The sequence below is a fragment of the Perissodus microlepis genome, chromosome 16, assembly GCF_051167445.1.
Source record: "Perissodus microlepis isolate ML-2025 ecotype Zambia chromosome 16, ASM5116744v1, whole genome shotgun sequence".
Lineage (NCBI taxonomy): Eukaryota > Metazoa > Chordata > Actinopteri > Cichliformes > Cichlidae > Perissodus > Perissodus microlepis.
The window spans coordinates 7,420,487-7,448,331 of NC_140476.1; the positions used below are offsets into that span (position 1 = coordinate 7,420,487).

Below are 27,845 nucleotides of genomic sequence, written 5' to 3' on the forward strand. Positions count from 1 at the left end.
TTTAAGGGTTCAAATCACATATTAAGATGGAGAACTTTTTCAGTGTGGCCTGAAACTGAAATTACTATATGGCCTATAAACCTGTTATCTTCATCCCAAACTTAAGAGTTTCTAAACTGACTGCAACACCGTGTCTCGAGGACCTGAGTTGACATAGGTTAACATGACACTGCTAATGGATGACTACCACTGCCAGCAAGTAATATTACAGTATGTTGAACCTCATAAGGCATTGTACATGTCTACACAAGACTGCTGTACAATAAAGTGTGACCTCTAAACACTGTTTCCATTCAGGGTGGGCGATGGCAGAGGGTTTCAGCAGGAAATTGCACTTATTCAGGATCTGCTCAGGTTGTAGTGAACTTGCGTGACTAAACATTTTTGCAGATGACTGGAGCATTTCCTTGTGCAACGATACAACAACCAAAAGAGAGGTGAGATCAAAGGTGTATATCGGTGTTCTTGTCTTCCAAAGTGTCGCAGTACCACAAAGGAGACTGACATGGCAAGAATGAGTGAAGCTGAAAGGCGAAGGGGGGAAAAAGAACCATGCACTTGGTTAAGTGTGAATGACTGCAGCTCGGAGAACCTGCAGCAGATCTTCAGTGTGCTTTGCCGAGAAACTGAGCGTCCCAAAACTGAAATGACTCTATGCTAGACGGCAGTTCGCTCCTCAAGTCCCGGCAATGCGAGTGTCACTTGTTGTGTCCTTTAGCTATCTTTTTCATCACATTTATACATACACAGACACACACACAGGAGTGCTCATACACACACACATACGCACGCACGCACGCACGCACACACACATACACACTTTGGGAGCATCAGCAGCTCTACCCCAGTGTCCTTTTCTGGCTAAACACTTGGTCCAAACACGAAAGGCCTTGACGGATTTCAGCAAAATTCTTCAAGCTCTGCCAAAGGTCTGAATCCCAAAGACACATTCCTACTCCTCTTCTTCCTCCTCTTCATCGGGTAGTGGTAGCAACTCCTCCTTCAGACACTCCCTGTAGAAACTGGTCAGTGTGGTGTAGAGGTGCTGACGACTCTGCTGAGACAGGAAGTGTCCCTCATCTGGGTAGATCTGGTGGGTAAAAGACATGGAAAACAGCTTTCAGGGTACTTTGATTGCACACAACCATCTCAGGTTTGTGGAGTCTTTTTTGTGTCTTTTAGCTTATTGTTTTTGTTCACTCTCATTCCTCTCATGTTCTTTGCTTCTATTAGTGGGACTAAACTAAAAACTTTGAAAACACAGTACAGACTAGTTCCTTTGCACCAAACAGAAGTAAGACAAAGTTATTGACTTTCTGGTTAATACATAGGGGTATTTAGCAGCTAAAAGGGCAGCTGTTTTGTGGAGTAAAAATGGAAACAGTGCTAAAAGAGAAAAATAACATTCGACATAATCTGCACTTCGATTCACTGGGTGGCCAGAAACACAACTTGCTCTTGCTCAAAGTGTACTGTTACTCAAACATTTCATTTCATTGACTTATGCAGTGATATATAATCATTGTCTATTCCATTAGAATCTCACAGCTGCGTCTTCTGCTGTATAGCCTGGCTTCTGGGAAGAGTGAGGTGGGATTACCTCCTATTTTGCATCACATTTAAACAAAGTGCCAAAATTAATAGCAGAGCAGAGTTAATTTCATAAAGTGGAATACTTTAACCCCTCCCAATCATAGCCTAAAACTATGCAGCAACTGAGAGAAAAAGTAAAAAAACAACACAAAACACAAAGGTCTGAATTAAATTATGGTCATCTACCTGCCACTTTACCAACCTCCTTATGGACTCTTGTAAGACAACTATTGTCTCTGAGCATTCAGTATTGCTGTGGTGCACTGGTGGCACGGACATCTTGCCGTCAGTGCACCACAGCCACTGGTGTTTCTGCAACACCATTAGCATCTGAAAGAATGGTTGAAAAAAATCCTTGACGTAATCTTGCAACTTAGGGGATTTCTAGTAATGCAGTGATTAAAACATACACCATGTAACTTCAATGCTCTCAGTGTGAACCCTTGTCATATTTTGTTTCTTTCACACACATGCGTTCTTGTCAAGAGGCATCATAAAATGCCATTTTGTTAGTGCCTCATCAGTAAAAACAAGGTTGCTTTTAATGCTGTACCTCTAATGCAGCACCAACTGCAATATAGGCAGCTGAGAGATAAAGGTCACATTTTAGAGACCTACCAAGGCCACATTAGGAGGCTGAATAAGCGACAGTAGCATAAATCACAGGTTTCTTAGCCACAAGGTTCACCTCCTGTTTGGAATCTACACTTGGAACTTACAACCCAATCTTACTAACCCACCACCGAAGGGACGCTTTTGCATAACTGAGACATGTCAGTGACTTTCAAAGAACAACACACGTTTCTCACAGATTTCTGGGAATCAGAACAAGCTGGTCGTGCATTTAGAAAAGACAACAGCTTGGACTGTATCTCTGTAAGTTATCTTTACTGCTTCTTTTAAAGAAAACCTTACATAATGAGGAGGTGCTATATTTAGGATGCATAACTTTGCTATATGAGCTCCACCACACGTTATTCCAGTCAAGCGACAACTATAAGATGCTCTGCCTAACACTAATCATGCCAGAGCTATGAGATCAACATGCTCCTGTTATGCTTTCTTTTTTAACACAACATAAACAGGAAGTTTTGTTAAAATTCATAGTTCAAAATTCATTGAACAAAGACACCATTTTTGCAGTTGTGCTTTGGTACACTACCACAGGGGATTTTAAATGAAGTAATCAAGATGCGATCAAACTGTAGATTTTCTACTTTATTTATTTGCATCAACTTGCATTTTTATAGCTTATATGTGATACCCAAAGAAATGCCAGTGTGAGGGAGGCTATACAAAATATATATTTAGAACAGATAGGATCAAAGTAAAAAAGAAATGAAAATTTTCTTAATTAATTAATTAATTATTTTTTTTTAATAAGGAAGCTTCCGTGAATATTAAATGGTTAAAATCAAGGTGTGGCCAAAGAATACTGAAAAATATTCTGTAAAAAAAAAAAAAAAAACTAATATGGAAAGTCTTTTATTTACAAAATGTATTTATTTTATTTTGACACTGTGTAACAGTTGAGCCATTTATCATTGCCATAGGTCATTGTTTTCTACCAAATGCACTCTAAAAACCTAGTGATGACATCTCTGGGTTACACACCTGCATTGAGTAGTTTGCTCCAACTTTCACAAGGTTCTTGACGAGCTCAGCAGTGTGCTGGAAGTGGATATTGGCTGGGAGTAAAAAGAGAAAAATGTCAGCAAGATTCAGCCTGAATCCTAACTGGAAAAAAAAAACAGACAATCAGATTCTGGGAGAATGGAAATGCCTCAACAAATCCAACATGCATGGTTAATCAGGGAATGTTTTCCTCTGGAAATCCCAGCATCAATTTAGATAACCCACTTTTCCATTTATCTTTTGATTAAAAAGCATTTGCCTCATTACCTTCCAGGATTGCATGCCTCTTTGTGCTCAGCAGTGATGCACCACAGATAGCGTATTTTCATTTTTATCTACGATTTATTTTGCTTCTTACCATCTGCTGTGCCATGCACCAGCATCAGTGTCTGTTCCCTAAGAGCTTGAACATTCTGCAGCACACTGGAAAACTGCAAGAAAGAGTGGGGAGATAATTAATTGATAGATATGCTAACTGGCATTGAGAAATGAAAATAAAAAAAGATGCAGAATGTGATCAAATGAATGGCACTGTACTAAATTACATTCTACATACAGACACACACCGACAGAGTCATTCAAATTAATTCGAGATTTAAGTGATAAGGCATCTCCCACAGATATTATTTTCTGTTCTTGAAATATCACAGATTGCATAAATTATGAGGAAAATGTAAGGAGTGGTACAGCAGAAGCCGTGAAATACTTGTCAGGGTCAGATTTGCTTGTGCAAAAAAATGTTTTGTTCTTCTTCACTGCCTCCTTCCTATCACACTGGGAGGAAAGTACATCTGATAGCTGAACATCAAGAGGCCTGAGAGCGACAGTCTCACTGCGGCTGAAAACCCCCCCCCAAACTTTGGCATGTGATCTGACACACCGGAGTTCAGAGTAACCAAAGACAGATGAGTGACAAAATCCTACAGAGCATTAAAAAAGAAAAAAAGAAAAAGTAAAGCAAAGCATCGCTGCCTCTGACTTTGATAGCAGCTGCTTTCAGTAACTGCAGGAGCTTAACTGTAGGTGTGTCACTGATGTTAACGTTTTCAAAGATCAACAGGAAACATGCTCGTGGAAGCAGTAAACACGCACCTGATATCTGCTGTCATCCCGTAATGGCATGCCGAGGTATCGTTCAGAGAACGCTGACGCTGTGCAAATGAGAAGTGAGACAATCTTAACAGTGCCACTAGCACACAGTGCTTCAGCTGCAGCTAAGTACCTGCACAAAGTGGAGATCCTGTTATTCAGGGTCCAAATTAAATACTTTGAGTAAAAAGGAAAGCAGCTTGTGGTGGTGAAAAAGTCATCTGTGTCATCTGAGTGTTGCAGAGGACAATGTTTACAGTGGTCAGATTCATCTCACACTCAGATTTCAGAAATTTTTGTGAGAGGCTAAAGGAGAAGAATAAAGTTTACATTTAGTCAGTTTATTAATAAAGGATCTAGGTTTACTTTGTCACTTTACTGTGTACTTTAATTGGTTGAATTGCCCATTAATCATCAGATGTTGCAGACATGAGCTATGTCTTTTTCATTTGCTTCTGACAGTTAGAAATACAGATTAGTTTTTGGCTGTCATTGACATATTGAGCACTCAATATGGAGAATTAAGTTTTGCTTTTGGGTGTAGACATGAGTCTAAATTGTTACACATGAGATGCATAATTCATGTTTGGGAAAATATACTGAGGTTTTAATGAATAAAGATGATGATGCAATATGGTGATGATAAATCAGGCCCAACTGTTTCATGATTGTCTAAAAATGCTCTATTCTGGTAAACTCATAGGAGCTGTTAAAGTTGGGAGCTCACACAGTACAAATGACAACAAGGGGAGTACAATCACAAAGCACGGAAATAAGAAAAAGCAGGAGACAAGACACAGGTGAAAACAATCAGGGAATTAGAGGGAAGACAGAGACAAAATATTACTGCATCTCTACTTTCCTTGCCATTTTTCCTTGGCCTTCACGAGAAACTTCATGAGACCAAGGAGGAGTGATAAAGTGATAAAGACTAAGAGAAAGAGAAACTCATTGTGGAGAGAGTCTAACCACACTAGGGATAAATCTGTTCTTCATGAAAGACAACACCTGGACAACAAGCACTTCATGACAGCATTTTAATGTTCACCGCTAACCTTGGGGTTTAACGATTAAAAATTCAAAATACATATCAGCAGGTTAGGGTATGAAACAGAAAATATGCTCCACCCCTTTTCCAACTATGCTGATCTTTTAAGGAATGGTTGGATATTGCATCGCTATAAATTGTAGGATGATATTATCTCCTCTCCTCTTGCTTAGTATCTGAAGAATTCAAACAGTTGTTATGAGTGCCAGAATGAAACCTTCCTAAGCAAAGCAGACTATTCAAATGTACCCATGAAGCTAGGACTTATTTGACATGCAAGGAAGAACAATTCCCAAAGCGAAACAAGAAGCAGAAACAAGGAAGACGAGGGAGCTAACCCAGAGGGAAAACAGGGGAAGACAACAACAATGAAACACTGGGGACACTAAAAAGTATAAAGATAAAAAGAATATCACTTAAAAAAACAAAAATGCAGAACTAGAACCTGTTCAATAGTACTGTGTTACAGTATAGAGAAATAAAGTATATTCTGTGCACATTAGTAGCTAGAATATTCAAGCCAAATAAAACTGGTGTGGTACATAATGCTGCCTATATAATTATATTTATTTATTGTTGTGGACCAACACAATGGTCTGAAATTCCACAATGTATGAAATTCACAGGAAAGTCCACCACAGCAGTTTTACTGATCTTTACTTACATTTGCCTTGCAGCTTGTAAAATGTATCTTTAATGTGAATTAACCTCTGTTGAGAGATATTTTACTCACCATAGAGTTTCCAGTCAGTCACTGGTGACATTGCACATGCACATTTAAACAGGCTGTCAGTAGACTTCAGCATCATTAATGTTATGTAGGCTCCATATCCCTAAGTGAGCAAACACAAACATTTATTCATCTCTAATTGCTGAAATCCATCGAGTGTAAAAATTAACTTGGATTCAATCTCTGGAGTCACTCAGTAGAAATTTTACTAAGTAGTTTCTTGGCACTTAATAATTTCAGCAATGGAAGTAAGAATACAATTTAGATGGTCGCAAATTTAATGTAGAAAAATGGAGGAAAAAAAGGAGGCTCACCTTTCCAAACACTGCTATCCTTGTCCGGTCAATGTATGGAAACTTCATCATGTATCTGGAAAAACACACACATGCTATATGACCTAGAGAACTTCTTAAATGTGGTTGCATGGGAGGAACCAAGAATTGGATATCAATAAATATTTAAACAAAAAAACACTTGAAAAATCGCAGAAACTTCAGTGAGTTCTAATGATTTTATTCTTGGATACATCTCCTGCCTTCATAAACATGTATGAGACGATATGACTGCACCATCAATTTGAGCACAAGAGTAAAGCAAATGATTTTAAATCCCGAGAGTCCTCCTCCTGCCTAAAGAAGGTTAAAAAAAAAAATCAACTGTATATGTGCAAGTCTGATATGAAACTGATATGAAAACAGAATCAAAAATCACCCCTGACCCTCATTTCCACTCACTCCACTATGTCATCTGCAAGGATCATAGTCGACCTGTACAACATCACTGCAAACAAGAAGCAGCTCAGAGCTAATATCTGATGCAATCCCACCCTGTAACTTTTACGGCGCACCTCACCACTGTCTCATTGTCCTCATACATGTCTTTCACCACCTCTGCCACTCCTGTGTTCCTCATACAACACTTCCTCTCTTGCAACCCTCTCATATGCTTTCTCTAGACCCAAAGACATTGCAGCTCCTTTTGACCTTCTTTATAATTCTCCATCAACAAACTCACAGGAAAGATCACATCACAAGACCCAAATCAAAAAGCATCATAATGTTACATGACCAAAAAAAGTACATGTTGAGTCTGGCTAAATGCAAAAATGCTAATGGTGGCCCTGCCCCGACTCCTAAGAGACTAGAGTCCCACCTCAGTGTGCACCATATTCTTGCTGTGCCAGACTCTCCCTGTTTTGACTCTAAAATGCAAATTAAGCAGAGTGTCTATAAACTTCAAAGAGTTCAGTGGGACAAAGAGGCTGAAAGGATTTTATTTTTTAATTAGCATGAACGAGCAGAGAATTTATAGTCCACTGATCACTTATTGCAACTTACTGTACAAACAGTAGCAACAACAACTACTGCCTTGCCCACCATTAAATTAAAAAAAGTATAACCTGTTTTATTTATTCATTTTAACATTGATCAATTCCTGTAAGATGACACTGAGAAAGTTTGATATTCATAATTATTAATCACTTGGACAAAAGGCTCCAAAGTGTCTGTTCATAGAGGGGAATAAGCTTTTGTTTTGGACGTATCGTGGGGTTCTCTCCTGGGAAAAGAGTAACAATCTTGCTTTGAAATTAATTATTCTTAAACTATGGGGCGGGCTCCACTTGGTGGGAGCAATTTTCAGTGTAGCAGAAACAAGCAATTAATTGTAATAATTGTATTATACAAATATTAGAGTAACGATCAACATATGATTTTGGCACTTGCTTTTTAAGTTACTTATAATTACTTTGGCGTTATAAATATGCATAGTAAAGTATTATTTATCCATCATTAAATATGTCTGAAGGGTTACAAACTGAATACATATCTATATTTTTTTTAATCAGGGGAGTTGTGACAGTTTTTGCATAGATTTTTTGATTATCCTTTAAGATAAGCATTCTGAATTTGTTGTTATTTAGGTATTTTTTGGAAATAACAGTATCTTACAGTATTTAACAAAGGTATGTATTGTCTGCTGTTAAATCCATGTGCTGTCTGAACTGGCAGTTCCTAAACCAAATAATGAAACATCCAGAACCTCTTATGATTTCATCTGAAACTGTCTACACCATGGTTTCTAATTTAAGTCTAGTCTATATTATGTCAAAAGGAATTTATCTGGAACTTTTATTCTTTAAAGGATTTTCTTCCTTTATTCTTGACTTGATAACCATTTTCAAGACTTAAATTAGACACAGTAGTGCAGAAATGTTCAGATCAAATAAAAAGAGGATGGCACTGTGCTTTAAATTCCAAACTGAGTTACAAAGCTCTTGTTCAGGGGATTTGCACATATTTTGAATTTTATATCTCAAAGTACAAGATTAAAAAGTAAAAAGTAAAATAAAATGGATGTGATAACATACTCCACTGCTGCAATCTGGTCCTGAACATCAACAGTTCCCAGTCTCTGGTAAACTTCGTGCAGTATCCTTTGACCCTGGAAGCCGCCGCCCCGGCCGTCCAGACGGGCCACGATGATGTTGTCAGAGCTGACGAGGACCGAGTCCCAGCTGAGGGAGAAACGGTCACTCACAGCCTGACCTCCAGGGGCGCCGTCACTGAACAGAGAACAAACATAATCAGGCACTTTCAGGCAGCATGAAGCCGTATTGGTCATATAACCTCTGTAACTGGAAGAAATTCCTTTTTGAGCTGATACAAGTTCCACAGTAAAAGAGGTCTAAAAATGAAAGAAAAAATTATGAAAGACAAATTTCAAAATTTTCACTCACTGCTTGTTACCTTGGCTATCAACATGTAGCTAAGCAATGTAGGGAGGAAATGAGGAGGAACCGGATTACAAAACAAGTAAAAAAAAACACTGTGTGTGTGTGCAATGACATCATAGTGTTATAGTGGTTGGTGGTAAGATAGCGCCACATTAATCAAGTGCAGATTAATTGCAATCACCCTAACCATCCTAGGGCTGGTCAGTTTTCTGGAAGAAACCCTGCTTTTCCAATTAGGTTGTCATCCTGAAGCCTGTGACAAACAACAAACGCACAGCTTGCACCACAAACATCCTTCATTTTGTTCCACTGCTCCTCGGTGGGCAGCAACCTTCAGGGAGTCATTAGAACTTTTTGGACTGAAAGTGCCTAATAACAGGCTTACAGTATTTATCAAAATACTATTAAGGAATTTGTTCAAGTTTAGCATTTTTGCTCATTTGTTTTACTTTCAAAAGTTACCTCAGAAGTTGTTCTAATCTATTTTGAGTTAAGACAAGTACTTCTAAGACTTCTAAGCTGATTCCTTCTAAAGACTGAAATAGCATTTTTCGTAACGCAACATGTGATCCAGTGCAAAGGTATGGTACATTGACTTATTTTTAGCTGTTTAACAGTTAAAAATAATGTTTATTTTCCTTCATCTGGACCTTAGTGCAACCTTTCAGTTTTATTATATACATTTTACATGACAGAAAATAAGGAAAATAGGTTCTCTTTACAATCAGTCTGGCATAGAACACTTCATCCTGTCAGTGATTATTTTTGCTTTTATTGGTTCATTATTCAAATGGATATGAAGAAGACTGAATCACAGGTTGCCACAAAGGTACACTGTGATTGACTTAACATGACCCCGGTTACTTTACATGCAAATTACGGTCAGGAGTGTGATTACAACTGGAAACTAATGCATTAAATATTCATACATTTTCTGTTCTCTCTTACTTGACCAAGGACTGTGAGATATAGTAGAAAGCACATGTGATACATACACGACCAACAGAAGTCCATAGTGGCGGGAATCAGAGAAGTCTGGTGGGTACGAGATCTTCAAAGGTAAATCTGTAACAAGAAATGAGAGAAATGTCGATGTATTGCAGTTCACCAGTGAGTTACACTAACACCACAGAAACCTACACTTCAGTTCAGTTCAGTTCATTTTCATTTCAAACATATACATTCACCAACATTTCAGAAAATCTTTCCATGCAGTTGTTTGAAAAGGAGTAGGCAGAAGTATATACTTATTTAGCCCTACCCCCTCACTTCCTCACCAAAATGTTCCATTGGAACAGTTCTGAAGTCTGTCAGCTGGATCCTTTTGTACTTCAAGGCTGCCTTCAGCAAAGAGTTGTTCTCAAGGATGTAGTAATCTGTAAAGATGAGGGCAATGTGTTTAAAGGATGAAAGAGTGCAAAAATTGCTGTCAATAATCTGAATGCAAATGACCTGTACGGAATTGTCTTTTGAGGCTGTGATGTAATGAGATGAGATGGAAAGTGTATGTCAGACAAATAAGATCTGATTCTAGGGGATTGTTTCTGAAATAGTCTTATTTTGTGGCAAATTCATAGAGAGAGCTGAATAACTACAATAATGTAGCCAATATTAAACTTGGATGAGCACAGAAAAATAAATTTAAAAAGTACACACAGCAGCTTCTGGCCTCAAAAACAGGAGCCCCACTATTTTCTCCACATGTAATGAACAGTGACTCTCTGATTTGGCCATTTTACCATTCAAGCCATCTGAACAGCAGCTAAATGAAATGGAATTCATCCAGCATTTCTAATAGAAAACCCAAAATCAATAGACGTCTCATTATGAAACCGCCAGAGGTCTTGAGTTCCCAGCTGTGGATGGAGGCCCTGTCGTAATAACCCTGTGCAAATTGCTTTTTCTGCAGCACAGCTGTTAACTTTTTCTTTTCTTTTTGTTTTTTTTTTTTGTTGTTGTTTTTTCCTTGGGAGACAACACATACATGTGGATAACGAGAAAAAGAGTGTGTGTGTCCATATTCATGCCAAAAATAGAAGAAAGAAATCTGGATTTGTTGACTGTGTGGTCAATGGAAGAGCCTACAACCTGGAAAAATTGGTGGTGGGTGACTGAATGCAGTAAATTGTTTTTTGCTGTCGGAGACTGATTGCAAGCAGTTGTGACGACCAACTGATCAACCAGACTTTGGGGACGCGGCACCCTCAACCCCTACTCTTTGACAATGAGCAGAGTGGTTTCCAGTGTTTCAGGCTTTTAGTCACATTTGTATACATAGATCAGTACACAGTGAAAGCATCTCTCCCAGTCTTTTCTCAGCAGTGTACACACATAGAGAGCAACATTCATGCTTCTTCATTTTTTGTACCTCCTTCAGTAGGTGCAGTTATATAACTCATGTCTATCAAAATGTCCCTTCCACAAAGCTACAACTTCCCAGGCAAGGAAACTGCAAGTTGATTGTACATGTTCGCAATCACTTTGTTTGCATCGTAGTCTCCAACCACTATTTTCCCGAGTGTGACTGTCGTGTGAGCTCTGCTGGCTCTGACGTACGACCAGATTCAAGAGGAAATACTTGTCAGCCTGTATTTAGGTCTTATACCAACTACATTTCCTTGGCCTAATGCCCACCCAGCCACTTACAAAATCGACTGTCAGGCAAGGATAGGAATCTGACGCTGCATGTGAGGATATTTACAGAAACTCTTTACTATTTGCTTTCATTTCCAGAAAAGATGGGATACTGCGGTGATCGCATCTGGTGGTTCAGATAGGGCAAATTTGCTCAGGGCTAACTTGTTTTAGAAAAAAGAGACAGAAAAAAATATTGTAAAAACTAAAAAGATATAATGGCATTGGTGAGTACCTGTAATGCAAAATTTAAATGCACTTGACCCTAACAAATGCTAAAGCTGGCCTGTCTCTTCTTCTGTGGTTGTTTTAGGTAAAAGAGAGACTCTGTTACAGGTTTTTTTTACAGTTTTAAATGCTTGAAAAGACTTTTAGTTCACCCTCTATTTCTGGCTTTAGGGGTGGCTTTAATGAGTAAATGTCTTGAACTGTACCGATGTAAATCAGGACATGTGGGTTGCTGACCCCTCTCCAGAAATCAGTCCTTTTACTAAATGGGACTCATTCTATTTTAGGATTTTCCCTACTTTAAACAGATAAGGGTTAGTAATATTTGAATCTCATGGTACACCTGGTTAGAAGTAGGTTGCCTGCCTTAATTTTTTGTGGCACAGATTCAACAAGTTGCTGGAGACATTCCTCAACAATTCTGGTCCATATTGACATGATGGCATCACACAGTTGTTGCATATTTGTCAGCTGCACATCCATGATGGAAATCTTCCAATCCAACACATCCCACATTCCAGACATACTGTATTGGTTTGAGATCTGGTGACTATTGAGGCCACTTGAGTACAAGGAACGCATTGTCATGTTCAAGAAACCAGTTTCAGATCATCTGAGCTTTGCGACGTGTTGTGTTATCCTGCTGGAAGCAGTCATCACAATATGGGTGCACTGAACCCATGTGAAATGTAGCCTCAGTTTCTTGTTCTTTGCTGATGGGAGTGGCATGTGGTGTGGTCTTCTGCTATTGTAGTCCATCTACTTCAAGGTTCAAAATGCTTTTCTGCATACTTCAGTTGTAAAAAGTAGTTATTTGAGTTACTGTTGCCTTCCTGGGGCTTTTTTTTCACCTCTGACATCAACAAGGCTTTATGATCCAGAGAACTGATGCTCACTGGATATTTTCTCTTTTTCTGATAATTTTCTATACAATCAGCAGTTTCTGAAATACTCAGACCAACCCGTCTGGCACCAACATTGTCACTTTCAAAATTACTGATGTAATTTTTCTTCTCCATTCTGATGCTAAGAATCAGCAGGACATCCATGTCTACATGCCAGAGTTGCTGTTGGGTCTGCGCTTCCACAGGCCCCGCTGGTTTAGAGACTTATTCCCATTAACGAAGCAAGACGAACAGTAATCGAACAATTTTACTTGCTAGCAAGGGACGCTGGTCGGAACCAGGCTCTTGGAGCTGAACGCTCCTCACCTGTTTCCTAGCCAACTTCAAATAAACAGCCTTCCTTGCAGCCTTTTATTGACTACAGTTACAGTTGACATAGGCACCACCCATTGTAACACCCCCTGTGGTGTGTCGGGCCCTTGTATGCGTGTGTATGCATGTGCGAGAATGTGTGTGTGTGTGTGTGTGTGTAGGTGCCCGTGAGTGTTTGTGTTTGGGGGTGCATTTGTGTGACCTCCTGCTCACCAAAGGGTCATAAAGGCAGGAAGTTTACTTAACAAGAAAACAGAACCTTCACCTAGGTGTGCCTACAATAAAACACTACAGCCTCCCCCACCATTCAACAGGCTGGGGAGGGAGTCAGAAACAAAGGAATGTCTTTGATCACATAGTTTGCACCAAGACTTACAAATTTAAGTAACACAATGACAAAATTTAACAATTTGACTCTAACAGTTGCTTTCATGTGATTGGCAGATTTCAACATTTGCATTGATAAGTGGCTGAATATGTATACCTAAAAAGTGCATATTCATAAATTACTTGAATACTTATAAATTTGCCTTATTAAGTCTACTAAGCTGAGCTTCTAAGCTCTCTGAACTTCTCATAACTTGCTTGCTTCAGCCTGGAAAATTCATCTTGGTCATGAAGTTCCAGAAATGTTGCCATTAGCATAGAGGCTACTTGTTCCACTGTGTGACTGTCAGTTCCATTCACAAAAATTGGGAAAGAAAAACAGAAGAGTTTCTTTGCTCTGTGAGAAATTTCCTTTTTATCAGTGAAATCTATATTTGTTACAAATTCTCTGAAACACAGCGACCAGTGACTCTTTGGCAGTCACCCAAAGGGGAAGACAGTAACAGAGATTTTGGCTGAAAATAACTGTGGTGAACAGGAACATCGGGTAAGTCTTATGAGATTTGACTTTGTCGTCTATTTTTGTTTGGAAATGTTTCTACAACACTTACACTTAAACTCAAAATAGATTCAAATTAAAGCAGTCAGTTCCATGAATACACCCTCCTCCACCCACCCATGTTGCTTGTCAAGGGAAAATAACATTTACAGTTCTTGCAAGAGGCCTATTGTGTTTGAATGTCGCCTCATTCACAAACTCTGAGTTACTTTTTCTAAAATGTGAGATACAAATAAACTTACTTGAATTATTCAGACTGTGTAGGATCACAGTAGGTGCTCCAGGACCTGAAAGGAGACAAAAAGAGCATCTAAGTAATTTAAGCAATTTCCAGCATCTTTATTATCATGACTGGAAACATTTCCACCTGACAGTTTGCCCAATTACTATTAAATGGTATTAAATGGTATTTAATATATGTAAAGGGGCTCCTTTAGGGGCTCCCTAAAAGGCCAGTGTATGCAGCTGTTATGTCACCTTCCCTATATTTTCTTAAATCAATTAGGGGTTAAAGGTCACTCGAGATGCCTCCCTCATATCAAATTAAGCCAGTACTTGTTAATGCCCTTCTCTAATATAACCTCTGACAAAGAGGTTAATAGGCTGGCAGGTGTGCTGTACTTAAAGCTCTCCTTTCTTTGAGTTAAAACACAAACCAACTTTTCCTTTATTTCCTTGCACTTATCTGTTGGTGGGCTGTATTAGCTTTGACCCATGCGATTCCTCATGTCACACAGAGAAATGGCTTCATTTTGTGCATGTACCTGCTAGAAAACAGTAAACCAATCAGATCACTTTATGAGTGGGTTTAAGAGGCTTGTGCTGATGAAAACAGGTGTGAGAAGAAGCTTGTCAGGATTACGTGAACTTGGCCTTTGGAAGACAACAAGCTTTCTCCATTATTTTTATTGCTTTTGGGAAAGGGAACGCAGTTATTGTCCAATATATCATCACGCCAAAGCCCAAATGCCTCCTGCGCATGAAGAGCTTTCAGCTGTTCAAAATAAATTGAAACCACAAACAATATAAGTTACCCCTCATTAAATAATCTACTTGTTGCCCAATAATACTGCCTAAAAGCGATTACACACAATGTAGTGGCTAATTATTCATTTTATGACTCTCATTTCAAACTGATGAGAGATTAATTTTAAACTGAATCAGGAGGGTGACAGATTATGACAAGCAAACCCAGGCATGTGCCAGATGAATAAATGGATGCTGAATAAATAAGGAACGTAAAACACAACCTAATCCTAATTTGATTTCTTTTAAACCAGCAGCCATCTGCAGCTATGTTGTAATAGAATGAAGCGCCACACAAATGGCTTTAGATGGTTAAAATTGTAAAGATTTAATTTTTATTAATGTAACTGTCCATTCAGGTGATACAGGCCAGATGCCATGATGTGGAGTCATCCCAACATCATGTAAGTATCTGCACGTGCTGATGTATCGTAACGTGGTCTGGCGAAGAAGGATCGGCATACATCATACATGTGCCGGGAGTTAGGCAGTCGCTGGTGCCAGCCCGTTACAATGGTAAGGTCTCTCTAGACAGAAGCACGGACAATAGCATGCTTGGCTGTAATGGCTGCCGCTGATTTCACACTAGGATACTCTGCAACTACTACAATAATAGAATGACACCCCCTAGTGGTGCTATACCATAATAAGGGTCGTTACAGTATAGTTGTTCAATTCTAGCTGTTTGGTTGGCATAGACAGCAGGCTATGAAGCTCATCAGCCTGAGGACTGGAATGAAAGAAAACGTCAATACTGCTGTGTTAGTTTTGGGTAAGTTATGAAGCTGCAAGTGTGTAACAACAGCAAAAAAAGTCAGAAAGTTTGATTTGGAATTCAGCAGGCAGAAAAAGTAATTTTAAAAGAGCAGGATTGCGTTCAAATATTCTCTTGACATCCACCGGAGAGGTGTGCTACAAAACAAGATTAATGGGTTAGTGAAGTGCGTCGAGCTTAAAGTCAGAGTTTTCAGTGTCGTGAAGACAGATGCCTTTTTACCTGGGTGGGTCACCATGGTAACTTTTGCTGAACATACATCCTGATCTGAAGCTGGTTGGGTTCAGAGTTTCAGTTAAAAATTGCCTGTCTATATCTGTTCTTTTCATTACCATATGCTCTAAGTGCTATAAAGATGTTCAGCAGAAGAAATGCATTTGATAAACAGATGTAACCTCTAAAGGTATGCCAACACTGTGTGTCGCATTATCACAGGAATCTGCAAGTCTATCTTCAGTTGATGTATCAATTATGTTATGCTTTCAAGTCTGTTTTACACCACGCTAATAAAACACAGATAAGAAAACTCAAAAGTCAGTCTATTGATAGTTTAATTACCAGCAAAAACTTTTGCTTATCTGGCTGCAAACTATAGGACAGTCAGTGCTGTGTGTGCTGAGGAGCCTTTAATGTTTAGAGTTTCAGAGCTCTAATATGCAGCTGTCAGAGCATTAAAATAAACATATTTACTTAAGAGTTATTCTCATTTTATTTGCAGCAACATCGTTGCCTTTGGCTGCTTTATTTTTCATATCCTTTATAGATCCTTATCACCTATATGTCTGATAATGTCTCTGATTGGATTTGGAGTGCTGCACTCAATGCATCCACTTTGTGCAGATGGAAAGCGAAATGACACTTCAAATGCCTCCTTTTATGTGAACATGCACATAGCCTGAAGCAGTGTGGCTGATGACCACTGTCATGAATACCCGTTATCTCTGAGTTGGGTTGTAGGTTTTGTTGAACCAGCTAAAGTAAAGAAAGCCCAGATATGTTTAATTTGCTTTGCAGTACACAGCTCAGGTCTGTTGTGAACTCATTTAGTTAGTTTGGTTGTACTTTCTGAATCAAGACTTTTTTATAATAACAAGTCTCATATTTGCATTTTGAACTTGCAGTTCTTCTTTAATAGTTTTTCCCATTTTTGAATGCCAAACAAGCAAATATTTCATAAGAAGATGGGGGTGTTAACCTAACCTTAACCCCTGTGTGTATTACTGGTAGCCTGCACGTTGTTAAGAGGTTAAATTCATTCCCTGATCTAACAACGTGGGTGGAAGCAGACTGTTGTCTGCACCAGACTGTTGTGATTCTCTAAATCACGCCCACGTTTGAACCTCAGAGTCAAATCCCTGAACTATTTTATAATATAATATTATTTTTCATAATAAGACCCCAATCACTTGGAAGTCTGTCACCCTATGAAAGCCAAAGACACTCTGGCAGCCATTTGAAAGGGCATTTCATAGCAGGAAAACTGGAGGGCCCTTAAAGTGAGATACTGGTTGGCCTACCTTTACAGTGAAGGATAACGTGCTGGTTCGTGGGGCTGATGTCAGCGTCGAAGTACAAACAGTGGGCTTTATTCAGTTCACATGTTAAACACCGTCGGGGGAACAGGCCCACAGTTTTAACACTGAGAAGAGAAGAGCATTTAAAAAAATGGAAAAAGAGACAAAGTACATAAAACTTTTTGAGTAAGAAAGTAAAGGACATATTTCTTGATCTTTTTTCATGATAACTCCCCCGAAGCGAGCAAACCAGTAATAAATCATATCCAACTGGAAAGTATTACCTGTCTCGTTACAGGCTGGTATAGTTTACTCCTTTACATAAAGCATATTTTTCACAGTTTTTTGGCATTTTTATATTTAACCAGTAGTCAGAAAAATAACTGGGAGGTGATTAATAACAAAATTTTATGTGTAAACTGGTGATAAAGTGGCCAAAATATTCAGATTAATCTCTACTAGCTCCAAAAAGTCAACAATATATCAATGTGAGAATAATGTGACAATTGTGAAAGTGAAAAATTCTTTGCAACCATTTTTTTAATAATTCTTTTTATCCCATGATCATCATCATCATCATGTGAGTAAATTTACTAATAATAAAAGTCCCTTGAGTTCTCATGATATAAGTTCGAAAAGTTTTTAATCATTTTATAAAAATTATTTAATTAATAATAATGATGCAAACCTGAAAAGCTGCCGTCTCCGTGGTGAACCCTCGGTGCTGAGAAAATAACTGTTAGAGGACATAAAAGATAATTAGTGCAAACAGACATGCTAAATTAAACACAGAAGCTCATTATCTCCTTGTTTTCTTTGTTTAAGCGAAATTCATATATTTAATTACTAAAACACACACGTGCCATGTGTGGTATCCACAGTGAACCAAGGAGAAAAGGAGACAATTCAGTACTAACTCCTTCGTTCATTATCAACCCAACTCTTGTTATTGTTGTTTTTTTCTTTAAATTAAATCTTTCTCTTTGTTTGTGGCTAAAAACATGTAAGATCAGCACTCTGGTCAGCTCTATTCGATCTTTTAAAAACACAACAGCATTAGATTAGCTAAATAAGATTCAGTAATGTATGCTTGTGGTCACAGACTTGGCAAAACACATCACTGCTTGAAACCACGATCAGGAACTCTGTGATTAGAGGAATTATGAATAGGAGGGTACAAATTTCACCTTAACAAGCTCCTAATTTGTTAGAGAAGTAAAACAGAACAATCATACAGATGGACAATAATAAAACTGAAATAAAATTACAATTAGAATAAGAGAAACAGAGTGGAAAAAGAAAAGTCATCTTTTTAAGTTGTTTTTTTTTTTTTTCATCTTATCATTTGCAAGCCTTATCTCTTCATGCAGGTTGTGGTGAGCTGAGAGGTCCTGGTGGTCAAGGCACTGCCAGGTTTAATTTAAGCATCAACATTGGAATGGCCAGAATGGCTCCACCACAGGATGTAAGCCCGCAGACTGGTGTATATGGGGTCAACATTTCTCCTGGGTAGCCTGAGCCCAGAACCATACATGCTTTAAAGGTGATCCGTAAAATCTTAAAATCAAGTTGTGTGCTATAAGAAATTCAAACTATCGATTTCTTAACTACTCTGGGGTGAGAGGATGACTGTTTTTTAAATGTATTTTTTTATTGAGGTCAGTAAAGTTTGTAGGTTTTAGGGGGAGTTTTGCGGTCACACTCACAGGTTATCGGTGTCCTCATCAAAGGCAATGATCTTTGTCACCTCCCAGTTTCCAGACGTTAGATGTCGGACTTCATTTTGATCAGCTCTGAACTGAAAAAATCAGAACAAGAGTAGTAGAGGGTCATTTGACTGAGCGCCATCACTTAACTCATGCTCAGGTGTCAGTAAAACACTGCATATTCAAAAGTGCCCATGCCAGAAAAATATCAGTCATTAACCCAACAAAATGGAAATATTTATGAGCTGAATCAATCAGTAGATCCCATCATAGCTCTGATTCTATACAGACAATAAAATAGTACACTGTTCCTTTTTCAGTGGATTTCCTTGGATGTTTTTAATACACTTGTACATGAATATGTCCAAGATTTACATAAAGTCATAGAATTATATTGATTTTTAGTTAAAACCCATGAGCACTACACATTTGTTTGTTCAGCCTGGCCATGAGCTGTGGAAACATTCATACAAATCTGGTACAGGTTAGATGTTTGTGGTTTATTTTTGTCCTCATGACTAAATAAATGTATAAATTTAAACAGACAAACACACAGGAACACTGCACTCACACGTGACTGTAGCAAAGATGCCAGACAGTACATTGTTTGTTTTTGGCACAACAACAGAGATTGGAGAGACACTGTGGGTGAAATATGCTCTGCGTTCAGCTTAAATGCACCTTCAGGGAGAAGACCAGGTGGATGATTGGCTGTACAGAGTGTCAGACTTTAACATGCGAGACTGCTGGACTATCCTCAAGAAAACCATTTGTTCAGGTGGTGCCAGTTTTTTTTTTTGGCTCAAGCCAATAAAGCTTTCATTATTCAGAGGGTTATAGAATATCTGGCAACCAAAGGGTTAAGCAAAGTTAGGCACAAAACTGGCATTTAAAAATCAATCAGTTTTTACATCCTTCAGGCACTAATAATGACTGAAAAGCTCTAAAAAGTAAAAATAACAGTTTAAATGAAAATGTCAAAGAAGATGATGTTAAATATGTCCCAATCACAAAAGCCAGGCAGACAAAGAAAGGCACACAATCAACTTTGGAAAAATGGCTAAAAGATTGACAGACTAAAAAAGAAACTTCACAGTTTACAACTGTGCTAAAAAAAACCAGTAACACAAGCAAGGTTCTGCATCTTTAATGACAGCTATGAGTCCTGCTCGTTTCAGCTCAGAGTCAAGCCTCTTTGCTGGTTGTTGCATTGTTGCAGACAGTAGAGGCTTGGGGTTTCTTCTTCCTGCTGAAAAGGTTTTAAAAACTCCAATTTCTTTTTCCTACTGTTCTAATCTAAAAGCCCTTTGGCACTGTTTTTCAATCATCTAATAAAACAGATTTGCCTCTGTTCTAATCAGTCCAGCTGTCTGCACACCTGGACTCTAGTTTCTGGAAGGCACACATCTGAGAAGTGGGCAGCCCTTCCCCGTGAACAGTGGGGTGTATTTTTTTATTAGTTTTAAGACGATCCCTAAACATGTTGGCCCTTTTTGCAATAAAGCAAATTGAGTAGCGTTTTTGCTGGCATGTGAGTTTTTGTGCAGTGTCTGTTGAAACCTTGAACTAGTTTGCTGTGGTGAAGGGAAAGCTCAGGATGAAAGCTGAAGTGGTTGATTTACTGCTTGCTTTATGTTCCTAACCTCACATATGTCCATGACCTGTAAGTAGGGACTGAAAGAATAAGACTGAACTTCCTCCAAATGATGTCTGGGCTCAACCCCCTTTTTTCCCAGAAGAGTTATCACAGAAGTTATCACAAAAATGAGGTTTCAGTTAAAGTATGCATCTTAACAACAAAAGCACTCAATACTGAAAAATGATGCCAAGCAGTCAAGACCCACCTCGCTGTTGCCTAAACCTGGTTGTCACAGCACTCATGTCTTAGGTCTATCTGTGAGACACCACCCGCATTAACAAAATGGGAATATTCAGCTTTCTGGGAATGAGAAAATGTTGGTGAAATCTTCTAATCATAAGTGTAATAATGACTTATGTTTCCAGGGAATCACAAGTCAAACTGACAGATGGCTCAGTGCCGCCTCTGCGGCGATTTGATCAAAAAGTTGCACATGAAAGCAAGGATCTCAATTTTATTACATTATTACACACGTCATGAGTGAAATAATAAGAAATGAACTTGCTCTAAAGGGTGTCTGGGGTCTCACTTAGAGATGAGGTAGGAGCCTGGTTATTCAGGGGGAGGTCAGAGTAGAGCAACTGCCACTCCAAATTGAAAGGAATTAATTGGCTCGGACATATGACAAGGATGCCTCCTGGATGCCTCCTAACTGAGGCATTGCTGGGATGTCCAGGGGAGGGAAAACCTTGGGGGAGATCAGGATACCGCAGAGATGACAGCTCTCAGTCTGCTTGCATCTGTATTTCCCTGAAAGAAGTTGATTCTTACCTGACACGATGTCATAAAGCCACAAAACATTCTAGTTCGGTGGACTTTAATTGACCATGGCACATCAGAAAACAGATTTATTATAATCATTCCAGTCGTGAAGATTATTATTATTATTATTTTTTACAAATATCAAAACAAAGTCGTTATTTTAATATAAAAACCTTGCGTTATATTCTTTTTTTTTTTGCCCAAACAGCCTCTTTACATTTTAGAACATTTATCAGACCTGACAAATCCATTACAGACCGAACAGGCTCAGACAGAGATTTATTTCTGCAAAAACTAATACTGCATGAATTCTTACACTGGAGAACGAGTTCCCATAATTGGAAAACAATCTGAGGGAGTTAAAAACAGATTTCAAATAACCCTGCTTATTTCTGCTAACATCACTGAAATCTTGCATACAACTTGCAAATCTGTGGATGTGCATGGGGAAACTTTAATATCTGTGCTGATGAGAACAGGCTATTGGATTTTGTGCTTGTGTTGGTGGGGGGAGGGATGATTATTGCAACACTTTAATTAACAATTCGACAGCATCACAAATAAAGGTGACTTTAGCTGCGGCTTTGATGCAACATCCATCGCATTACCATAAAGTCTTGATCTCAGTCCTTTATAGACTTTGGTCAGATATTGGTTTTATCTCACTTTGAGGTACATAGTGTCTTAGTTGCCTTGCCACACAATAATGGGCAAATTTGAATCCTACAAAGTCCATGTGAAGAGGTTGGAGGGGTGGCAGGGCCATGTCACATGTTTATATAAGACAGGAGATTGTGGTCTGAGTCCACAGGACTTGCACTTTGTCAGATTTATATAAGCCTGCGTTTTCCTAATTCTAAACAAGTAGTGTTATCACCATCAGGACTTAAACTGGTATGTCACGCTCTACTGTCAAAGGATACCTTGTAGTTACTGAGGAAAGTGAATACACACTGTAGTTACACAATACATATATAGCTTTAAAGTGACTATGAATTCAGCATTCACCTGCGTAGTGAACATGGCGATATGATGAAACTCTCCTCGTCCTCCTTGTTTGACCGGCACTGTGAGGAAGAATCTGTTGCCATCTTTGGAAAACACGGGTTCCTGATTCTGTAGAAAGCAAATATGTGTCAGTTGCATGGCATATATTTAATATTATTTTAACAGATGAACCAGAATGTGCCTATTTATTTCTTAGAACATTAGACAAATTGCACATTTTCCAGTGTATCTGTAAAAGAACCTGTGGAGCATGCTGAAGAGTCCTGCTTTCAGAGGCATACATTACATAGTTGCCAACTGCATGAACAAGTGGATGAAAATTATGCGCGGATGGCCTCCACAGCTGAGAGATGGCCAAACCACTTTTTTACCTGAAAGTAGCAATCTGCAGTGATTGTATATAAAGAGACTGTTGACTGACTAAGTGAGTGACTACCCATTTTGTGGGAAGAAAAATGGATTGTTAGCATGGACGGCAGTGAGGAAAGAGGATGGATGATTTAACTCTATGTGGCACTTTAAGCAGGACAGTGGTAAAAAAGAAAGAAAAAACAGAAAAGTTTAGTCCTTGAAAACAGCTACTAAACTGTGGTCGGATTTTGGGAATTTAAATTCATAACAGAAGCCCTGCATTGCCTCATGTAGACAGGCTTTACAGTGCAGAGGGAGTTAGATGTAAATAAGGGGCATTATAAGAAATGAAAGAGGCATCATTGGTGATATGTGATTCATAGGGCATTTGATTCTATTTATGTATCTGGTGATGCTTGGTTCGCCTTTTTAAATGTGTTTAGCCCCTCAAATTTAAAGGACACACAAAGTTTATGGGCTGGATTAACCCTTTACCATAGCTCACATTTTTTCACTTAAGAGGGATTTTTTTCTTCACTAAATAGACATTAAAGTTAATTGGGTTTTCTTTTTATATAACTTACAATATAATGAGCCTCATGCATTTGGACAGTACAGCCTCTCAGCAAAAAAAGAAAAAAAACTAACTAGAGATGGTGAAGAAAATGTCAGAAAGAAGGCAAAACAATCTTGAGATTTGGTTAAAAAGTGAAAGTTGAAAAACTGTCATTTCAGTTTACTGAGAAAATGTCCCTCTAGGCCACAGTTTGGTCCAGCAGATTTGAACTCAGATATAATCCCATTATGTGTTGCACAATAAAAAATAATCCCCTGAAAAATGTATTTTACATGATGATGTAATATTGAGGTAATATTAAAATGAATTAAGGTAGTATTAGTCTGCATAGCTGGAGTAGTTGTCTGATAACAAAAAAATTACAGTCAAATAAAATGTCATGTGATATTTTATCTAAAAAACAGACATATGCATTTTTCAAACAAATTTAAATGCTCACTGATTAATAATGAATTCATGTTTAAAATGAGTTTAAATTCAGTCCTTGTAAAAAACATAAAAAGATGCAATTTTAGTTTTAACTTGTCAACTAAATTTGGATTTAAAAGCCATGAGCGTCTGAATAAAATTTACACAAAAATCCACATTTAACATTATGGAAAACATTATTAACACTATTTAAACTACAATAATAGTTACAAATGATTAGCATATAAGAAAAATATGCAATAATGCAGTCAGCAGGTGCCGTATAAATTAAAAAATAATTATTAATATTATTAATAATAATAAAATAATAATAATATAATTGAAACCTTTAATGTGATTACATTTGTAAATTGCTCAGCAAATGCAGACTTTTGTCTATTTTTATTTTACATTTTTAAAGTGCGATTCTGTGTTTTTAGTTTCTCTAATTTTCACTACTGAACATAAACAACACAAAATCACATCACTGCGCACATGATATTTGAAGAAAAGTTTAAATCTCTGGAACCAAAACTGTGAAAAATAGAAACCCTCTTTACTCTAAACTCTAAATTCTGCCTCAGTTTGGGATAGATTAACTAGAATAGATTTTTCCATGATGTTATATATTGGTATTGAACAGAAAGTCATTAGCAAAAGACCTGTCTGCACTGGCACAACCACAAAATTGAGCTTCTGTCAGATTACCACCTTTACCGATACATGCAGCTTGCCAAGGATGTCAGTTGGTTAAATTAGACACTGCTTGAGCCAGCCGGGACTACAAGATCAAATCCTGCCAGAAACTCTCCTACTCTGCCTTCATCACTGCTCTGATAAAGCTCAGAGCTGACTGCAGACCACCTTAGGAAGAAATGAAAACATAGATAAATGGGAAACTGATTTAAATCTGAACTAATGATAGTTAATATAATTAATTTATCAAAATGTAAAAGTAGCAAAAACATGTTTGTGTGTTGCTCTGGCTTTTATTTGGCACTGGGTTACTGAATATTCATAGCCCTTCCAACATAAAGCAAAGAGGCTGATGAACAAAAAGAACACATTATTTGTAAATTACACTTTGTACAGAAATGTTTACTTATTATATTAATTTATAATTTAGGTTTGGTCAACATCCTCTTTAACTGAAAATCTGTAATCTATATATACACTTGCAGATTTTTGAAAGTTTATCTTGAAAGTATGTAGCTAAAACCCAATCCTAAGCCAAACTCTAAACTTGTTTCCAGTGGCCCGGTGGATGCTAACAGTTTACATTTTTCTTGAATTAAAAGCCTCAAGAATAAAGTTTAACATTTTTTAAATTAGCCTCATAAATCAACTGAAAAACAGGCTGCAGTATTTTTTATTTACTTTTTTGTCTATACCATAGATTCAGAAAAAGGGAAAATTCACACATGTGAATAGTCTTTGCTCTCGCCTCAGCTTTCAGTCTGTGCTTGAGTCAGTTTCAATATTTCAGGGATACAGAGACTTTGAGAGCGTCTATATAAATACAGATAACTAAGAAATTCTACTTTGTGTTGCGTAATTTTTGAAAAATGTTGAAGCAGACATGATTTCAAGTGAAATTACAGCAATGGAGCAAAAGCTTTTCAAAGTGACAGGCACTGACATGTAGAATAAAGAGAAGCTTACCTGCTTGGAGAGCCAGAGCTCAGAGCTTTCTTCATGTCTCTGAAAAACACGTCAGAGCAAAATGTCAAATGAGTGTTAATTCACCCACATCATAAAGATCTTCTCATCTGTTATAGCTTTCCTTTAAAGGTTCTATTTTCTGCTTCTATTTGGTGCATTGTGGTTTGGAAACTGCAAACAAAATGAGCACAATAATTGATGTAATCACGTTCTTTCCCAAAATCATTGGTCTTTTATGTCAGCAAAATATTTACATAAGTGGTATATTTCTAATACTGTGCAAAAGTGATGCTGGAGTAGCACTTCAGTGGCTCATTTTCCAGACATAATCATCTGTCATGTAATGGCCCCCTTATTTCGCTGTTTATTTTAACACACCACTTGGGACATCATTCCCAGTTTGAACCCTCATTTCAAAACAATATGCATAACCAGAAGCCAGAGTTTTGGCAAGAGGGCTCTGGGTGCCGTTTCCAGGCCTTAGCTAAGCTGCCTCTTGGCTGGACAGCGTGTTTGTCCATGCAAATCACACCAAATCAGAAAAGTGCAGAATTGGAGAGCGGCCTGTACAGTCCCACGGTTCAACTGCGAGGTTAACACTGCTCTGTGTTGCCCAGTAAATATGGAGAGAATGTGGAACTGTGCTGCAATTTCGGTGGAAATTTTTCTCCAAACTGAAGAGTGCTTTTCAAACTTTTTCCGTCAGGAAGGCTAAAAGTACCTGTGTTTCTAAGTTTTGTTTTTATCACTCAACGACAAGTTACTGAACAGCCATTGGGTGAAACTGTTCTCAAAGAGGTATTTGGCGCTGTACCAAACCCCTCCTTGCTATAGTTTTGGTCGCTAGCAGTCTGGTCGCAGTCACCAGTTATATGTATGAAAGACACCAACTTGTCTTTGGTAAAGACACTTTGAAAAGTAAACAATGCACACTTCAAACTAGAATTTGCAAGTAGTTAGTGAGTGTTTCCAGAAAAGTCAGCATCTTGCATGCAAACTACGGGCAATTTGGCAGTCTGCTAACGACTGAAGCAGTTACAGGTAGGTACTGTCATGGTCCTGGGTCATTTTGACCCAGCGTTTTGTGTTTCCTTGAAGTTCATTTTTGTGCCTTGTGTTTATCCTGATTTTGTATTAGTTTAGGGTTGAACCTGAAGTGTGGTGTATATTCAGCCCTACCTGTGTCTGTCCTCGGTGCTCTGTTCATGTCCCCGTGTTGTGTTGTAAATCAGTCTGTGTGTTCCTGCTTTACTTTGAAGGCTCGTGTTCTGGATTTCCTGTTCTATTCTGAAGGTCTGTGTCTGTTGTCATTGTGTTCCGCTTGTGCCCTCCAGTCATCATGTGTATTCAGATCAGCTGTTCTTCCCTCCTGTGTGCGATTACCCGATTACCTTGTGTGTGTATATATAGTGGGTGTCGGTCTGTGTTTGTTGTCGGTTCGTCTGTGTTCTATGGTGTTTCGTTCCTGTCTCTGCGTCTCTCTGCCCCGCACCCCTTTTGTATGCTCTCAGGTTTGTCATTTAGTTCTTCCAGTTTAGGTTTCTTCAGTTGTTTTCTCATGCTTCGCTGTCTGTTTCTGCCACTGTCACCTGTAAATAAACCCTCACTCATATCATCAGTCGGCTGCCTGCATTTTGGGTCCTCCTTTTCCTCCAACACCACACGGCTCACCCCGCCAGCCGTGACAGGTACAGTACTCTGTGACAAACTCCAGCTAGCATCAACCATATCTTCAGCACCAACCTCCAGCAACCACTTCCCAACTGTCTCTGGGACACACATTTTTCTCGAACAACTAACAATCCAGCTAAGTAATAAGCTTTACAGCCATAATAACAGTTACAGGGGAGTCTGAGTCTGTATGGCACAGCTCCTCTGTGGGGAGAATCCTCTAATTGCAGCAATTAAAGCCTCCTCCCAAATACAGAACTTATTTCAGTAGAAACTTTCTGGATTTAAATGCTGCCATTAATATTTGTGAGATATAAAAATTAATGAAGTCCTATATTTTGTCAGTTTTTAGTGATCTGGTTTCAGAAATACTCAAACCTGCCACAAGCAAAACACGAGATATTAAATAAAGACTTAACATCAGCTCTTTGATCATAACTAAACACTCTGTCACATTAAGAGTTTAACATGGTGCCTGTGCAATGAAGATAACCCATGTCTGTGTAACTGCTGAAAAGGTTAATGAGAGTCATGCAAAAACAATCAATGTGCTTTCTGTTTAACATGAATAAAAGATGCCACCCTTGTTGCCTATCCTTACTTAGATCTTCATCTCACAGCAACAAAGCAGACAACAATCAAAGAAGAAAAGGATCTAAAGTAACAAGAGCTGAAGTTAAGAAAAACAAGTTTGAAAAAAATGCTCATGAGTTTTACCTTGAAAATCAGATAAGATGTTCTAACTCACAAGGCAGATCTAGCCTTGGTCAAATGATCTCTTAGTTAAGTGCTTGCTGCAAAGTTTTTAAACATGAGTGAATACTTTGTTATATCAAAAACTGAGAAAATAAGTCTTTTTTCTATATTAAGGAAGTTAGCGATACTTTTTAACATGAGATAAAAGAAGGAAAAATGTGTTAACAATTTTTCTGTCCACACAACAAAACACACA

The 27,845-nt window shown here is 38.2% G+C and overlaps 1 protein-coding gene across 2 annotated transcripts in view; it reads right to left on the reverse strand.

Moving 5' to 3' along the window:
- LOC146370363 (inactive dipeptidyl peptidase 10-like) overlaps positions 1-27,845 on the reverse strand; it is a 248,284-nt gene continuing 220,439 nt past the window's right edge. For both annotated transcript variants that reach the window (XM_084954816.1, XM_084954817.1), the window contains exons 12-26: positions 25,223-25,261; positions 22,225-22,332; positions 18,816-18,907; positions 17,798-17,845; positions 17,113-17,234; positions 14,037-14,081; positions 10,107-10,205; positions 9,825-9,894; positions 8,464-8,658; positions 6,410-6,464; positions 6,099-6,198; positions 4,321-4,379; positions 3,587-3,659; positions 3,208-3,281; positions 1-1,090 (exon numbers count right to left, since the gene is read on the reverse strand). In XM_084954816.1, the coding sequence (XP_084810942.1) occupies positions 953-1,090; positions 3,208-3,281; positions 3,587-3,659; positions 4,321-4,379; positions 6,099-6,198; positions 6,410-6,464; positions 8,464-8,658; positions 9,825-9,894; positions 10,107-10,205; positions 14,037-14,081; positions 17,113-17,234; positions 17,798-17,845; positions 18,816-18,907; positions 22,225-22,332; positions 25,223-25,261 (1,317 nt within the window). In that variant the 3' untranslated portion in view covers positions 1-952. The remainder of the gene's footprint in view (positions 1,091-3,207; positions 3,282-3,586; positions 3,660-4,320; positions 4,380-6,098; positions 6,199-6,409; positions 6,465-8,463; positions 8,659-9,824; positions 9,895-10,106; positions 10,206-14,036; positions 14,082-17,112; positions 17,235-17,797; positions 17,846-18,815; positions 18,908-22,224; positions 22,333-25,222; positions 25,262-27,845) is intronic.